This window comes from Seriola dumerili, unplaced genomic scaffold, assembly GCF_002260705.1.
Source record: "Seriola dumerili isolate Sdu_G_001 unplaced genomic scaffold, Sdu_1.0 BDQW01000105.1, whole genome shotgun sequence".
Lineage (NCBI taxonomy): Eukaryota > Metazoa > Chordata > Actinopteri > Carangiformes > Carangidae > Seriola > Seriola dumerili.
Window position 1 is genome coordinate 813,584 of NW_019174360.1, and position 17,615 is coordinate 831,198.

Genomic DNA, 17,615 nt, shown 5'->3' on the forward strand with positions numbered 1-17,615 from the left:
CAACCACTCAAAGGTTGATGTGGATGTCAGCCAGTTTCAATGGGTACCAATAAACCAGTCCTCCAAAGCTTCAGCAATGACGAGCTACGACACTTCCTCCACGGTAAAGACTGCCTCTGCCTCATCAGTAACGTCCGCCTCGTCGGCGGCTTATGAGGCGGCAGATCACTTCCCTCCCCCGCCCTCAAACCTGGTGCAGGTGTCGCAGGAAGTCCCCGAGTACGAGTACACTTCCCAGGTTCAGGAGTCAACCTCCCAGAGTAAGTGCGCCGTCAACAAGGAACAATATTTTAAACACAAGAGCATGGCTGAGCTGAAGCGCCTCTACAAGCACATTCATCCGGAGGTCCGCAAGAACCTCGAGGCCGACTTCTTGAGTCAGCTCACCGACGCGGAAAAGAAAGACCTGGAGAGCGAAGAAATGATGGGCGACGTCCAGCAGGCGCGCTACATTTTCGAAAACGACGGCAACGGCTCGAGTAGGTGCTCGAGCCCCGACGGAGAGTACGTGGAGTGGGAGGAGATCCTGAAAGGCGAAGTGCAGTCTATGCGGTGGATGTTCGAAAACAAGCCGCTAGACACGATCAAAGATGACACGCCAGATGAGGATGAGGTGAGGAATATCGCCCAGCAGGAAATCATTGCTGGTAAAGATGTCAGATACACAGCTTGGATGTTCGAGACTCAGCCCATGGATGCTCTCGGGACAGAGACTCCTAATTCAGCTGAGCAGTCACAAAAATCGATAGATCTCGCAAGAGGAGATGTCCGCACCGCTACGTGGCTTTTTGAGACGCAGCCACTCGATTATTTGAACAAGATCTACCAAGAGGACGAGCAGGAGACGGACGCCGTCGTCTCCAGAGACATCACCGGAGGAGATGTCAAAACCGCCAGGTATCTCTTTGAGACCCAGCATCTGGATTCCCTCGGCAAAACAGAAACCATCGAGGAGAGCCACTTCCTGAACCTGAAGTCGGAGCTGGAGGAGATCAAGGGGGATGTGAAGACGACCACTCGCATGTTTGAGACCCAGCCCATGTGTGTCATCAGGGGGGATTCGGGAGAGATCCTGCAGATCACCACCATCCGCAGAGAGGAGACCGAGGAGAAAGGAGACGTGAAGACGTCACGGTGGATGTTTGAAACCCAGCCCCTGGATATGATCAACAAAGACCCTGCTCAGGTAAAGCTGATATGTGGTATTTCAATGGAGGACAACATTCAAGGCGGCGTGAACAAAGGCAGATGGCTTTTCGAGACAAAGACTCTTGACACCATTAAGGACGAGGAATGGGAGAGTTCCAGGAACCAAAGGGAGGAAATAATTGGAGCTGATGTAAGGAAACACTGTTTGATTTTCGAGACGCAGCCGATGGATACTCTGAAAGACAACGCCAATGCTCAAAATTTACCCTGCGAGGAGATTGTTGGCGGCGATGTTCAGTCGGCAAAACATCTGTTTGAAACGGTACCCATGGAGAACCTGAAAGAACTGCTTGAAGTGGGAAAACTGACGAAAATGGTTGCATCCGAGGAAGAAAAGGGCGACGTGAGGCATCAGAAGTGGGTCTTTGAAAGCCAGCCGCTGGAGAACATAAGGGAGGAGAAGAAGGAGATTACAAGGACTGTGAACATCGAAGCTCTCGACAAAGGAGACGTGACAAACTATAAAGAAAGGTTTGAAACTATGGATTTAAGCAAGTGTGAAGGCGCACAAAAAATCCAAGTTGAAGGTGTCACGAGCGGATCCGTCAAATCCAACAGAGTTCTTTTCGAATCTACCCCGATGTATGCCGTGCAGGACAGCGCCGGCCATTACCACGAGGTGAAGACCGTGAGGCGGGAGGAGATCGTGAAGGGCGACGTGCGCAGCTGCAGGTGGATGTTTGAGACGCGTCCTATTGACGAGTTCGACGACAGCATCAATAAGTTTCAGATCATCAAAGGTATATCCAAACAGGAGATCGAGTCCGGGGACGTCAAAACGGCCAAGTGGTTGTTTGAAACGCAGCCGCTCGATGCCATTAAATGTTTCAGCAATTGTGAAGATGAAGAACGTAAAACTGAGGAGGGTGTCGAAATAGAAAAGGGAGACGTGAAGACTTGCAGGTGGCTGTTTGAGACTCAGCCGATGGATGTCCTGTATGAAAAGGTGGAGAAGAGCGAGACTGACGTCGAGGAAGTGCAGAAAGGTGACGTCAAAACGTGCACGTGGCTCTTCGAGACCCAGACGCTCGACAACATACGTGATCACACCGAGTCTGAGTCGGAGACCATTCTGAAGACCTGCACCGTAAACCAAGAAGACATCCAGGGAAAAGACGTGCGACTGGCTCGCTTCCTCTTTGAAACGGAGAATCTCGAAAACATCACGGGAGATGACGGCAGCTCTTTCCGGAGGGTCACCGAAATCGACGTCCAGTCGGGCGACGTTTCGAGGATGAAGTACATCTTCGAGAATCGCTCCTCGGACATCATGACCTCCACCTCTGAGGAAATGATGCAGAGGCTGAAGACGCAGCAGGCCGAGGACATCCAGAAGGGAAACGTCGGCAACTGCACCTGGATGTTTGAGAACCAGCCGATTGATGCGATCCGGGATGACGTCACAGAGGCGAGGGAAACCCGCACCGTGACCGACGTTCAGGGGGGTGACGTTGACAAAGGCCGATTCATCTTTGAGACGTTCTCTCTGGATCAGATCAAAGAGGAATCCTCTGAGACTGATATTTCAAAACTCACAAGTATCTTCCGAGATGAAGTGGAAAGGGGAGATGTGAAAAATTACACCATGATGTTTGAAACTCAGCCGCTGTACGCCATCCGTGACAAGGAGGGCCATTATCATGAAGTGACTACAGTCACCAAAGAAGAAGTCATGAGGGGAGATGTGGTGGGGGCCCGATGGCTGTTTGAAACAAAGCCGCTGGATTCAATTAGAGACTCAGAGGAGGTCTATGTTATTAAAGCTGTGACTGAGGAAGGCGTCAACAAAGGAGACGTAAGCTCTGCCAGATGGAAGTTTGAAACGCAACCTTTGGATGAAATTACAGAAGAAATAAAAGAGAGATCAAAAACAGTCGCCGATATCCAAGGCGGTGACGTGAAGACGAACAAGCAGCGGTTTGAAACCGATGAGATGACTCAAAAGTACATCAGGACCGTCAGCGTGAGCGAGATCCAAAAGGGCGATGTCAGATCCGCCACTTGGATGTTTGAAACCCGCACCATTGATGAGATCCACGGAGAAGGCGCCGAGTACGACGGCATGGAGAGAGTGACAAAGGAGGAAGTAATGAAAGGGGATGTCAAACAGTCAGTGTGGCTCTTTGAGAAACAGCCCCTCGACAGCATCAAAGAGACGGATGACACGGAGCTCGTTGTGACAAAGGAGGAGATTCCACAGGCCGACGTGAAGTCGACGACGTGGCTATTTGAAAGCACCCCGTTCCACGAGTTCAACGAGAGCAGCATGGAAAAGACGGAAATAATAGGCAAAAGTATCAAAGAGACGCTTGAGGAGCTTTACTGTCAGAAAATGGTGGACTCGCAAGGGATCCTCATCGAGACGGATGAGATCGGTGACGTCCGCATGGCGAAGTATAAACTCATGAACCAGGAGGCTCCTGAGATCCAGAAAGAAGAGATCATCAGAGGGGATCTGAGCAACATAATGATGAACCTCCTGAACCGCAGGGAGGCCACGGAGAGAGGGATAACCATCGACCAGGAGGAGCGGGGCAACATCAATACCACCGTGAAGCAGTTATTCAACCAGGAGAAGGGAATCAATGTCGAAAAAGAGGAAATTATCCGCGGTGACATTCAAGAGGCTATAAACAATCTGCTCAAGGATGAGGGCTCCTCCAAGCGTGGCATTCTGATTCAAGAGGACGAGAAAGGAGACGTGAGGATGACGATCTACTCCCTCTTAAATAAAGGTGAGAGGACTAGTCTGGAGAGAGAGGACATCATCCAAGGGAACGTCAGCAGGACTCTTCACCGTCTTCTCTCCAACTCGGGCGGAGAGGACTCTAGAAGGATAAAGGTGGGAGACACGGAGAGGGGTAATGTCAGCTTTTACTCCACGTGCATCGAGTCCGGCGCCTTGGACTACCTGAGACAGCTTCAGAGCGAATCTGACGAAGTCGAGGAAAAGGCGGAGAAGGAGCACATCATCGGAGGCGACATCGAAGAGACCAAGATCTTGTTGCGGAGGAATCAGCAGCAGATTGGTCGCACCGTGGCGGAGGAAGATATAGTTCCCGGTGACGTATACAGCACTGTTAAAGTCTTCATGACGGAGCCGGCTGTCAGCTACCGAAACCTGGAGTCAAAGGATATTGTTAAAGGTGACCTCAGCGCGGCCATGGACTCGCTGACCCAAGCTATCAATCAGAAAGTGGTAATGGAGAAAGAGGAGGTGGTGAAGGGAAACATAAACACCACGCTGAGGTCTCTGGAGGAGGCCCAGCATCAAGCCAAAGAAATGGAAAAGCCGGAAATCGTCAAGGGAGACATCAGAGGTGCTCTCGAGTCACTGGAGAAATCTGCAACCACTAAAACAGAAGTGACTGTCGAAGATTTAGTGCCAGGAGACATCAAAGGGACCCTGAAGTCCCTGGAGGAGGCGACGCAAACTGTGAAAGAAGTGGAAAAAGAGGAGGTCGTCAAGGGAGACATCCACACCGCCATGCTGAGTTTACACGAGGCGTCGAGCGAGAAAAAGATTTACCAGCATCAAGTGAGCGAACAAGGTGACGTTAAAGCCACGATCCAGCTCTTGATGGAGCCGACGGCGGCTTCGAAGATGCAGCGCAGGGGAAGCATCGAAGGAGACGTGAAGACGTCCATAAAGTGTCTGTACGAAGGGCAGGAGTCGACACAGACGGAAAAAGAGGAGGTGGTAAAAGGGGACGTTCAAGGGGCGATCAAGTGTCTAATGGAAAGAAAACAGTATTCAAAACCGAAACGTATGTACGCGGCCAAGAGTAAGCAAGCAAAAGTGCCCATGAAAAATCCATTAACTGTAAAGCAAAGGGAGCATGAACAGGCACATGAAGCTAAGAGCGAGAGTGTAGCAGACACTCCAGCCCCCGCTGTGAAAAACCTTTCTCAGAGCAGTGAATCACAGACGCACACACAGAGGCACATTGAGAGCAAATCAGTGAAAACACAGGTAATAACCCAAGAGGGCCACTCTGTTACTGAAGCCAAAGCAGACAATACTGCTGGGGCCTCTCAACAGAAGAGCATAAAGGAAGAGAAACAGAAAGCTCAGCCCCCGCAGAAAATACAAGCTCCTAAGCCTATTATGATAAAGAATAAACAAACGACTAATAATGAACAAACAGAGACTAAAGCAGCTGATGTGAATGTGATGAAAGACGTGCAAAAGGCATCACAGACGAGAATATCAAACAAGCAAATATGTGAAACCAAGACGATCAAACAGGTGCAGACTACAGTGACGGAGAAAACTGTCACGCACAGGCAGAATGTGACGGCGTCGGAGCAAACGTCGACGTCTCAAAAGCAAACGGAGAATAAGGCTCTCGCACAAAAGCAGAGCGTCAGGAATATGAAGAGTGATCACCGTAACCTTGATGTGAAAGGGAAAGGTATGATCAAAAAGGCAAAACCGGAGATCCACTTCCCCCCTCCTCCCTCTTCCCCACCTCCGCCCTCAGAGTCTGAGCTCTCCCTCCCTCCACCGCCGCCGCCGGTGCTGGAGAGCCCGGCATTCCCCTCATCGCGACCTTTCAACGCGATGCAGGATGGCGACCTCCCGCCCCCACCTCCGCCACCTCCGCCCCCCGTAGAATGCATAAAGTCTGAGCCTGAATTCTTCCCCCCTCCTCCTCCTCCTCCACCTCCTCCGTCTGCACCCTCTGCAAGCGGACAGGATTTTCTCCCTCCACCTCCCTCGCTGCAAGAGCTGAGTGCGATGCCTCAGCCTCCCCCTGCAAAGCCGGGGAAACCCCTCGGCAGGCCTTTATTCAAAGTGCCCAAGCAACCAGAAACGCAGAAGCCGGCCATACAAGTGAAACCCAGATGGCAGAAAAAGCAACCAACTCCTCCACCGCCTCCAGCTCCGGCTCCGGCTCCAGCTCCGGCTCCAGCTCCGGCTCCGGCTCCAGTTCAGCTCCCTGCTGGTCAGGAAACATCAATGTCAACAGACCACAAAGAAGAGGCTAAAGTTCAGGAGGTGAAAAAGGAAACGTGCAAACAGATTGAAACATGCAAACAAATTGAAACGTGCAAACAGATCGAAACGAGCAAACAGATTGAAACGAGCAAACAGATCCAGTCTGAATCGGCAGCAACGAAAATACCAAGCGCCCCGGCAGTGAAACCGATGCAGAGAGAGACCAAAAGGTTCGTCCCACCCATCAAACTGCCCCCATCTCCTGACCCTGCGCCAACCCCAAACCCTAGACCTTACGCCCGCAAGTTTAAAACCCCTCTCATGCTCGCAGAGGAACGGTATCGCCAACAGAGGACGGAGAAAGAGGAAACGGATCAGAGTAGAGTCACAACTCCCACTTCCCCACCGGTCAATACCCCCTCCTCTGCCGCCAGTCCCGAGCTTTCTACAGCACACAGCGCCGAGAGAGAGGTGATGACAGAAGTGACGAGGGCAAAGGTCGAAGAAGCCGAGAGCATTTCCAAAGAGGAAACATTGGCACAGCACCCACCTGCAAAGAAAACCCCTTCCCAGATCCCTTTGAGCAAGCCCGTGATCTCAGTGGTAAATAAGAAATTAGCCGCCGGATCTTCAAATGTGTCCGTGGAAAAAATGCACTCCTCAGAAAAAACACTCGCCTCAGCTGATGCTGTTAAAAAGAGTCAAACTGCACCCAAACATCAGACCTCCTCTGTCTCTCAGTCTCACCATGAGGCCTCACATATCCAAGTCCAGTCATGCTCGAACGTGGTCACTTCCTCCACGGCGGAGCAGCAGCAGTTTATTAAGAAATCCAGCACCAGGTCTATCACTGCCACACAGAGTGCTGTCCAGGAAAATGTAAATCTTCAAAGCCAGGCTGCGGTCACATTGAAAGCTGAGGATGTAAAGAATATTAATGTGCCTCCGACACAGGAGGGAAAAATGAGTCCTTCTCAACCCACTAAAATTCCAAAGGTAACTCCGAGTTTCAAGGTGAAAACCTTTAAGATGCCGACGGAGAAGAAAGAGGAAAAGTACGACAGCTCGGGACAAAAGGATGTAATGAAAAGTGAAATGCATTCACAGCAAGAGAAAAGTAGCGTGTCACGGACGAGCGAAACAAATGTGAGTCAGGAAAACATCCAGCTGACATCAGCAAGAACTGAGATGAAAACAGAAATGAAAGTAAAGGAGAAGAAAAGTCAGGTGACCCCACCTGCGAAGGAAGTCGAGGTTCACACAAAAAAGGTGAAGCAGGTGCAAAAGAAGGAGGCTGAAGTGAAGCTGTCGCCGTCGGTTACGGTTTTAATGCCTAAGGTGACCAAGATAACATCTGCAGCGACTCACCAAGGGCAAGGCCATGTATCTGTCACACACAGTCAGCAGAGCATGAAGGCAGAGCACATTCAGAGACACGAGGAGGCGGCGGCGGCGGTGGTGGTGACGGAGAGGCAAGAGGCCGTTCAGATGCAGACGCAGCAAGTAAAGCAACGAGCAGCGGAAACAAATAAAACACAGATAAAGGTGGGGAAGGCGAGAGGTGAGACGAAATGTGCGTCTGTGAAAGTGACGGGGAAAACGGGCCAGAAGGACGAGGCTCATTCAGAAGAAATCACAGATTTAGAGAGATGTAATGCGATGCAGAGGCTGCTCGCTCAAATAAAAGAGCTGGAGGGCACGCCGAGCAAAATAGACTCCAACACTGTCAGGATGATTATAAGCGAGCTCCCTGAGTGGGTGACGGGCGCGGATGAGAAGAAAAATTTAAGCGAAATAGCTAAACAGCAAAGTAAGAAAAAGTTGAAAGAGTTGATGGCCTATGTGAGGAATATTGTTCACACAAAGATCACGTTCCTGGAGGAGAACTCGACAGCTGTGGAAAAGCAGGGAGAAGAAGAGAAAGAGGAACCGCCGGCGCCTCCGCCAGTTCTCCCGAAACCAGACAAGAGGGTTTTCAGCGGCGCGTCCGCCAAGATGTTCGGCTTCTCCAAAACCGAGAAGAAAGTGGTGGAAGAGAAGATGTCGCATCAGGAGCTGAGGGAGGTGTCCTCTCCGTTGGCGAGCATCCGTACCCCCTCACCCACCTTCATCAGTATTGAATCGAGGAGGGTGGATTCGCCGCGCAGAGTGACGCCGTCTCCTCCGCCTTACAAATCCATGGGGACGCCGCCGCCCCCTCCTCGCAAGTCGCACACGCCCACGTCCACCTTCAGCAGGGCCACGCCGTCTCCCACCATGAGCCGCTCGGAGAAGCTGATGAAGCTGAGGGACTCAACCTCCAAGCTCTCCGGCGGCGTCACCCCTCCTCCTCCTCCTCCTCCTCCTCCTCCCGCGCCGGTACCCGAGAGTTTGGCGGCTGAAAGAGAGCAACCGTCCCCGTTCAGCGACGGCGAGACTCTGGTGGAGCAGCACGAGCAGGGGTCAGTGGATGTCGCAGAAGTGGGCGACTCCATGATGACCGTCAAGGACAAAAAGTCTTTCTTCGAGGAGGCGCAGAGGGCTGAGGTGAACAGGACGTACATGCGGAGGGATCCCATCGATATCCCCGAACGTCTCGGGCCTGAGGCCGAGGAAGGCGCCGAGGTCGTGACCTTAGATCTTCTGAAAGAGGATCTGCCGAGGGTCGACCTGTCGAAGCTGGTGAACAGATTCGAGTCTCCCAAACCAAAAGTGTACTCCAGGAAGGAGCCGATTGTGATCACAGAGAGGCTGGGGAGCGACACGGAGGAAGCAGAGGCCGACCCGCACGCTCAGAGGACCGACGAAATCCCCATGTTCAAAGTCAAAGCGATAAAGGACGTGTTCGAGACGGGAGAGCATAGTTCTCAGGCCGCCCGCGAGCTGAGAGAGCAGATAGAACGAAGGGAGTCTGAGTCGGCCCACTCGGAGCCGGCGGGTCACTCCGAGACGACGCTGGTCACCGAGCAATTCTGCAGCGTCGACGACTTTGGAAACGTGACCACGGAGACGATGAGCGAGACGCGCTCGGGGAGCTCCCTGACCCGCGGTAACCCCCCGTCCTACGCCGACGTGGTGAGAGGCAGTGTCCCGACGGTGGCCGTGCCCCCCGAGGCCACCACCGAGGAACTGCTGAGGAGCTTCCAGCAGTCGTGGGCCGAGAGCCAGGGAGTTTTCCAGAACCTGGGCTTCAGCGTCACAGAGCAGAGGAGCTCGCAGATCGTAACGCACCAGCACGAGACTGTCGTGACGGGTAAACCGAGCCGCGCGGCATGAGGATACTAAACCTGCCTGACGGTGTGTTTAACATCCCTCGTGTGTGAAAATTTAAAGGCATCATCTGCATTGTGTGAAAATACAAATAATAATAATAATAATAATAATAAAAAAAAGCATTAACACGAGTTTGACACTGTTGTTTTCGTCCCGTGAGTTTCTTTTGATGTGTTCCCCTTTATTTGAAATGTCGACGCTCGGAGCAGCTCTCACTTTACACACCTTTTAACTTCCACAGGTGTCACTTTGTCCTGTTTATTCATGCCTGTGATGTGTGCAGCTGGAAGTGATGCTAACATATTCAACTAATATCTCTCCTTCCTGGGTGTGTGACGCTGTTCTCGCTGCGAGACAATCGGCTGGAAATTAAAAATAATACTTTAAACTTTTCAGTTTGAAGATAAGGTTTTCATAAGGAATTTCAAAATAAAGTATTTTTAACTTCTAGATAATTACCAGGGAGTCAAAGAATGGTCTCTCAAACCCTGCAATTGTAATACTGATACTAATTATAATATAGTGCATTTTTCTACAGTGCATCATCTCTAGAAGGATCCACACTAACACAGTTGATAACAGCAGTTTAATTGTGTTTGCTGTCATCCCTTATTATACAGTTCCTTTTTTGTCCTTTTTTAAATCATTTTTTATAATCTCATTATATTTTAACACTTTCTAAGGAAAGAAAGATGTAATTTAGTATTAATTATTATAGGAATTGTACATTTAAACACAAGTAGTTCATTATTTATTATATTATATTACATTACAGACCTACAATAAATTGTAATGGACATTTTTAATTAACTTACATTAATTTGCAAAAAAAAAACTATACAGAGAATTACATATTTGCTGTTGAACACTGACTTAAAGTGAGACTTTAGACCTTTTGAAGGAATAAATAACGATCTCACTTTTACTAATGAGAAGTAGAAAGTTATAAACAAGCTGCTACAGCCTCTCGTGGTCTGGTGTGACCACTGTGACCACTAAACCTAAGCTAAGGTCGCTTTTATACTTGTGCTACTTGTGTTACGCCATGTTTAGACATGAAGATGTATGTAAAGCCACTAACCCAAAGAAAATGTTGTGGAAGGGAAAATCAATGTTCGTTAGACTCTCAAGTCCCAAGAGAAATTTATTAGCAATTAATTGGAATTAATTCAGTGGAAATTTAACGTCTGTATCTTCCCTGTAATTTGCATTAAATTACCTACTAGGAAATTAAAGGCATATCAGTGCTGTAAAATAAAAACTGTTTCCTTCTTCTTCCTGCAGAAAATTCGAATTCCAGAGTGCGAACTGTGCAGGGTGTGTCGGAAGAGGGTGTACCCCATGGAGTCGCTGATCGCAGACAAACAAAACTTCCATAAAAGCTGCTTTCGCTGTGAACACTGCAGAGGCAAACTAAGGTGAATCTGCTTCACAGAGCACAAAGCGTTCTTATTCTTCCACCTTGCACTCTTTTAACCTTTTTTTTCTCTTCACCAGTCTTGGCAACTACGCCTCTCTCCATGGACGGATGTACTGCAAACCACACTTCAAGCAACTGTTCAAGTCCAAAGGAAATTACGACGAGGGATTTGGACAGAAACCACACAAAGAACAATGGACTAATAAGACTCAGCAGGATTCAGCTGAAAAGACAAAAGTCAAATCACCATCACCTGAAAAGAAAGTCATAGATTACAGATGTTCCGCTGCTCAGAGCTCATCAGCTGCTCAGGATTATGACGCGGGTAAATCAGTGGATGAAAACAAAAAGCCCACAGCGAAGATTTCTGTCGTGTGGCCTCCGCAGACAGATTCTCCAAAGAAAGCCTTCACTATTGGGGAGGAGCTGAAGTTGGTGAAGCCATCGTGGCCCCCTAAGGAGGGCTCCGCTCAGGAAAATGACCACATGAATCAGCCTGTGAAGCCTTTATTTAAAGAGACTGATATACCTGCAGCTAGAGAACAAAATGGACCCCAGGAAAATGACAAGGTGCAGGAGAGTGCCTGTTTAACAGAGAATGTGAGAAAGTCTGAAGAAACTCCAGCAGAGCCGGAGACTCTAGTAGCAGTTGCTGAGGAGCCAGCGTGTGTTATTCACACTCGAGAATCTAAAGAGTCCAACAGCGGCTCTGAGGCTGCGACGCAAGTGGGTTCTGAAATGGACTCTGAAGTGCCGCCTGGAGTGGAAACGAAAGAACAAAGTGATGGGAATGACGGTGGAGCCGCGGAAAGCTGGAAAGTGCCGGAGAGGGACGAGGGGAAGAGTGTAGAAAGTGCGGAGGAAGTGAAAGTAAACGGACATGACAGGCAGGGAGAAGGTGCAGCAGGTGAGACGGAGAGCCAGGAGGAGATAGATAAAGGAAATAATGATGGCATGAACAATGGGGAGGCGGCAAAGGTCACACTGACAGATGAGGAGGCGACGGTGGAACAGGCGCTGAATGCAAACTCCAACAACAACAATAACAAAGGCCAGACGCTGCTTGACCATGAAATCCTGTTTCAAGGGTTTAATGAGGACGAGGAGGAAAATCAGTCGCTGTTTTTGACAGATACGACCAGAGGAGCAGATTTCTTTGAGGCTGATCGCTGTGAAGAATCAAAATGGATGCCAAGTGACGTGCTGCAGTTGGCACAGAGGGATGATGCTTTTGTGCCAGTGGGTGCCAAATGCACTGAAGCCACAGACTATTCAGACACAAATTTCCTTACAGAGACAGCCGAGGGAGCGCTCGCTTTCAAAAGCGAAGCCGCCGAGCCAAAGATTAGCACATCGAGCTTCCTGGAGGACATTTTCGCCGGCCTGAGCACCAGCACCTCCAGTCTGCTATCTGATTTCAAATCTGACATCTTCAGTCAGCCTGCCGGGGAGACGCCTCTGGTGTCGACGCTGGACGACCTCTTGGATTTCGGGATGGAGACGAGAGACGGCGCAGGAGATGTGAGGGGAAAGGATGAGAGCGGTGACAGCTTTGTCACAAGCTACGGCGCAGGAAGAGATGGCACTTCTTTGTGGGCTGACGAAGACGACGGCGGCGGCGAAGGCCTGACGGCGGAGGAGCAGATCAAGAGGAACAGATACTACGATGACGACGAGTGACATTCAGCTTCTAATCAGGCAGCGTTGACCACACGTAATTATCAATCATCGAAGTCCATGGAGAGATGAACTGCTCTGATTCAATTTAGTGTTTTTGTACTGAGTTTTAAAATCATACTCCTGCTCTTTTATTCAATACCTAGCTTTGTTTGAACGCACCTGGTGTGCAGAGACATGGAAATTCTTCTTTATGTTACTTAGTATGCATATCTATATTTTTGCTGACTGATCTAAACAGGGCTTTATTTTCAAATTTTGCAATATGTGCATTAACTACAAGCTGTATTTTGTCTTTGAGCTTTCTCCTGTGTCTGAATAAAGAGGTTTTTCATTTCTATCACGTCTGGTTGAAATAAAGCTTCATGAACTCAACAATATATGACTTGTTAATCAGTAGGTGCACAGACAAGCTGGACTTAGCTGTATTCCCTTTATGCGTCCTGGCTGGGTTTGATGTATAGCCTACCTAGATAACACAGCCCGGCCGAGATCTCCTCGGTGAAAGGCGTATTGATTTTCACTGATTGAGCAGGCCTGTTGTAGGAGTTACAGATTTTTCCATTAGGTGGCTTTTGTCACCTCTGACAGATTTTTTCCCCACCTCAGTTACAGCTTGAACATGCAGGGTAATTGCCTGAAAAGAGGATATACCGCAATGTTAATTACACCAGCAAAAAAAACAAACAAAAAGAAAACAACTGTACTTTAGTGTCAGAAAAGTAATGGCTTTACAAATTCACTGTGGGGTCATGCGACGTTGTGATGACAGTTCCCTTAAGCTGGGGAAACACTGGTGCTGGTTCAATAATTCAGCATCCTCTCTTCAAATGCTGTTTGGCATCTTTTTAATTGGGCTTTTTTCAATGACAATCCAAAGTAGATGCAATTTTGTACATTTTTAATTGTTTACTCCCCTGCCAAGCAGCTTTAAACCCATACATACCCCACTGCTGTTAAAAATACCCCAAACAGTGTTATCTGTTGCAATGAAAATACAGATTGATAAGAGGACTGGGAGTCTGCTGCAGTATGGTTTGTTGCCTGGTGGGTCACCAGAGCGTAAAGAGCAGTCTTCAATCAATAATCACATACCTATTATGAACTGTAGTCTACAAGAGTGATTGGCCACTGCCAGGCTCGGGCCGATATTCGATAATATTGAATATCGCAATATTTATGTGATACTTTTCATAATGTCGATTTTTGCCGAGTCCAACCCTCATTTCACTGCTTTGCTTTTCTTTATATTTTACCTTGACATGTGACAAATAAAACTTCGAACTGTTGTTTAGTGGCAGCATCACCTGAAATATAAAATACATTAATATGATTATATGTAACTGGCTATAAAAATTGAGATATTACATGTTTTATATCATTCAAGCCAAGCCACTGCAGATGTTCCTCCTCTCCATAATGGCTCTGAAGAGATTCCTCAACATGACTCCAGTGGAAGGGATGGGAAACAAAATTCACAGTCCCCACTCTCCACCGAGTGGATTACTCTTTTAAGTTCAGCCAAAGCTTGTTTCAGGCTTCAGCACTCCGAGTTAGACAAATCAAGTGCCTTGGTGGCCTGGGGGTTTTCTGATGATAACAACACTGGCAACTATTTCCATTATCGTCATTATGGGGTTTATCTTCATTTTCATAGGGCACCACAAACACAAAACCCAGCGCTCCTGTCTTCATTAGCAGTTTTATTTTGCTTTACCACAGGGGAGCGCCCACACAGACTCTGCTGCATTTGAAGTAATTCTCAGTCCTGCTCGTGCGTCGAAGGTTTTTAGTTGATTTTTTATATATACATATACTGTATATGCATATATATATCAACTCTTTTGCAGAGTCCAACAAAATTGCATTATATGGTTCACTGTTCCGCACTTATTCCATCTGATAAATCCAATTCAGCCTAAATAGCTGTATTGCAGGAAGGTTTGATACAATGGGGTTATCATGGTATTTTTTGGCCACAATAATCATAACATATAAACTGGATACAGGTACCTTTATCTCTTATCGTGTCCCATCTCTTTCTCCTCTCAAATCTCTGATAAAGACATAAAAAGGCCGAAAAAATACTTTAAATAAAATATTTCCTGTTGGTGGCTGTAACTTCAGAAGATAACCAATAGATAGGGAGGGATCCTTTCACAGCATGTAGGCCTGTAAAGAGGAGGAGTGATTAAGGACTATAATTGGCAATTATTGTCATTGTCAATAATTTGTCAGTTATTATTTTCAACAATAGTCAGGTGTTGTACTGTTCTGTTGTACTAAAACCCACCATCTATGTGAAATAGTAAATCTTATCTGGGGGAAATATGGAGCCTCAGCAGTTTGAGTTTGCTAAATCAAGTGAGTTAAAGTCTCTTTAGTACACTGTCTGTGGAAACTAAAGACTAAAAAGGAATACAACTAAAAAACATTAGAAACAGGAGTAGGCTGGGTGTTCAAAGTTTGGGACGGTTGACTGGGAATTACTTTAAATGCAGTTTAGTCTCTGTGTGTGGGTGCTCCCTTGCTGCAAAGCAAAACCAAACTGCTAATGAAGACAGGAGCATTGTGTTGCGCTGATGGTACACTTTGAATATGGAGATAATCCTGTTTAATAGAGAGCCCAACTGTTTTAAACCTAATTTGCATCAACTTCCATAAGTAAATGTTTTGAGCTCGTAACAGAAGAACTCTAAGGCCAAAATCGATTTATGAGACTTTCAAAGGTCACGTGTTGTAGTTTATGATAATGTGCTTGTTTTGCACGTGACTACAATCCAACCTAAACTACATCAGCTCATACATGTTTTTTTTATCTTCGTATTTTTGAGTCCTCGTCTGCAAAATAGTAATATTTCATAACAAACAATAAGATATACTTTATACAGGAACAATGAAAAGATCCACAGTACGTCTACATCTTGTCAAAAACTGCTCTGTGAAGCTTCAAGGCCTCTAGGCCTAATTGTTTAGTTTGATAGTCCTTTATAGTTCATTTGTTCACTGGCGCCCATAAACCTCTCTAAAAGGAAAACTGGGACAAATTTGCTTTAACTCTTCGATATGAAATAATAGAAAACTACTTCAGTGTTTTTTTTTTATGCCTAGGAAACCTTTGGGAACCATTTGAAACAGAGCTGATCCCTGCTCTCAGCTGTTTCCACACCTCTCAAAGCCTATTGGCCCTGCCTCTGAAGTGCCCGCCCCCATAATTTGCTCTGATTGGTCAGGGGAGACGTCTATCTATTAGCGAGTCAGAAAATCTGTGAATAAAACAGTTTTTTTTTCGATGGAGAGACGTTATTACGTCTTATGTTCGCTGTCTTCCCCTGAAGTGGAATCAAAGATCCTCTATACATTTTCTCTACTCTCTGTGGTGAAATCAAAGATCCTCTATGTAGTTTCTCTACTGTCTCTGGTGAAATCTGCTCCGATCGTTACCGTTACAGGGAGGCCGCCATTTTGTAGCCATAAAGCTAACAAACGGTAGCAGAGCCGCTAACAGCCGCAGGTGGAGCGGGAAGGAGGGAGAAAGAGGAGAAGTGAGGGAAGAGAAATGGATACAAATCAATCAGTCTTCTGCTTTGGACTTCTCATGTCGATATTCATAACCTGGAATACTTTTATAAGGAACCTTTATGATTTTTGTGACCTTGTGGACCGTTATGGACTAAAGGAACACAGATAACGGAGGAATCCAGCGAGAACCAGAGTTTTAAGGTAAGCAGTCACCACACTCCGCTGGTACACCTGGTAGATATGAGTAAATCATATTTATGTGCTTATAGTTAGCGCAAAATGAACTCAATATTTGAATTGTAGAGACTCTAACCGACCTATCGAGGTACAGCCTGACTATATTGACAAATTTTAAGCATTTACTCCATCCATAACTTCTAACTGCCTTACACGGGCCGGCGGGTCGTAAATTGATGTTGGTGTTGTAACCTTCAGTATGTTTCACCACACTTCATTATAAAATAAATAAAACTTCTGGCCAAATATATGCCTGTGTTCGCGGACCGAGTCTGGCCCGTATAGGCTACTAATATATCCGGGCAGATATCTGGCTATTTATCCTCTGGTGCTGACTGGCAGCTGCTCCAGATGTGGAAATAGCATCTGACAATCATGCTGTATATGACCCATATTTGGGCCGTGGACAGGATGTATTCTGCTTTCTGATCATGTCTGAGCATCTAACCCCCCATGCTGACCTGTCTCACTTAGAGTTGAACTTTTGCTGAACTGCGGACACATTAAAAACTGTGGATTTTACCCATCACTTCCACTGGTGTCAAGACAGGAAAGGAGTCCAGCAGGAACATTTTCAGTCACCATTATCTCTTTAAATGTAATATAATATAAAATATGATTATTATTTTATCTAAATCAGTGGTTACCAACCTTTTCCAACTCATGACCCAATTTAAAATATCAAAAAACAACTCCTTAACAGTATGGACGCCAAATAAAGACTTTTCAGGGCAGTTTTTATTTTAATAATGATAAGGACTGAACATTCAGGATTCAACTGAAAGCAGGGGAAGTTCAGTATTTATTGTTGATGGGGGGATCACTTGTCCTCCTATCATTGGCTTACCACAGTGATAGGCCTTAATATGAGAAAAAAAGATAATTAAAGATGATTTTGTTTTAAAACATTATTTATATACTTTACTTTTTGTATATGTAATAACACTGATCCAAACCATTTAATTTGCTGTTGATTGTCCAATCAACTTGACTTATTGTAGAGAGATTACATATACCAGTGTGTGTACATATGGACATTAATAGTGTGGTTTCTGTCATATAAACCTGTCCTTGACAGAACCAGTCAGTCATTCCGCTGATACTCCCCCTGTCTCCACCCCTGCAGTTAACCGGGACGTGGGTTTATTTTTGCCCAGATGCCATCAGATCACTCCGGCGTGACAGGCAGCAGTCGCTCCGTTGCCTGAAAGTCAATCCCCGTTAAACAAAGCAGCATCAGCCTCCTCGTCGGGGCCGATTGGCCGCTATCGCTCCCCCCCATCAGGCGGCCGCTGATTGGACGGCTCCTCTCCTCCCATCCCTCCTCTCCTCTCCTCTCCCTTCCTCTCCCCGTCC

The 17,615-nt window shown here is 47.1% G+C and overlaps 1 protein-coding gene across 1 annotated transcript in view; it reads left to right on the top strand.

Annotated features, from left to right (window-relative positions):
* The window catches only part of LOC111222698 (xin actin-binding repeat-containing protein 2-like), a 60,858-nt gene extending 49,868 nt beyond the window's left edge, over positions 1-10,990 (top strand). The window contains exons 8-11 of the mRNA XM_022746506.1: positions 14-6,243; positions 6,298-9,383; positions 10,688-10,821; positions 10,901-10,990. Coding sequence (XP_022602227.1) covers positions 14-6,243; positions 6,298-9,383; positions 10,688-10,782 — 9,411 coding nt within the window. The 3' untranslated portion in view covers positions 10,783-10,821; positions 10,901-10,990. The remainder of the gene's footprint in view (positions 1-13; positions 6,244-6,297; positions 9,384-10,687; positions 10,822-10,900) is intronic.
* The last annotated feature ends 6,625 nt before the right edge of the window (positions 10,991-17,615 follow it).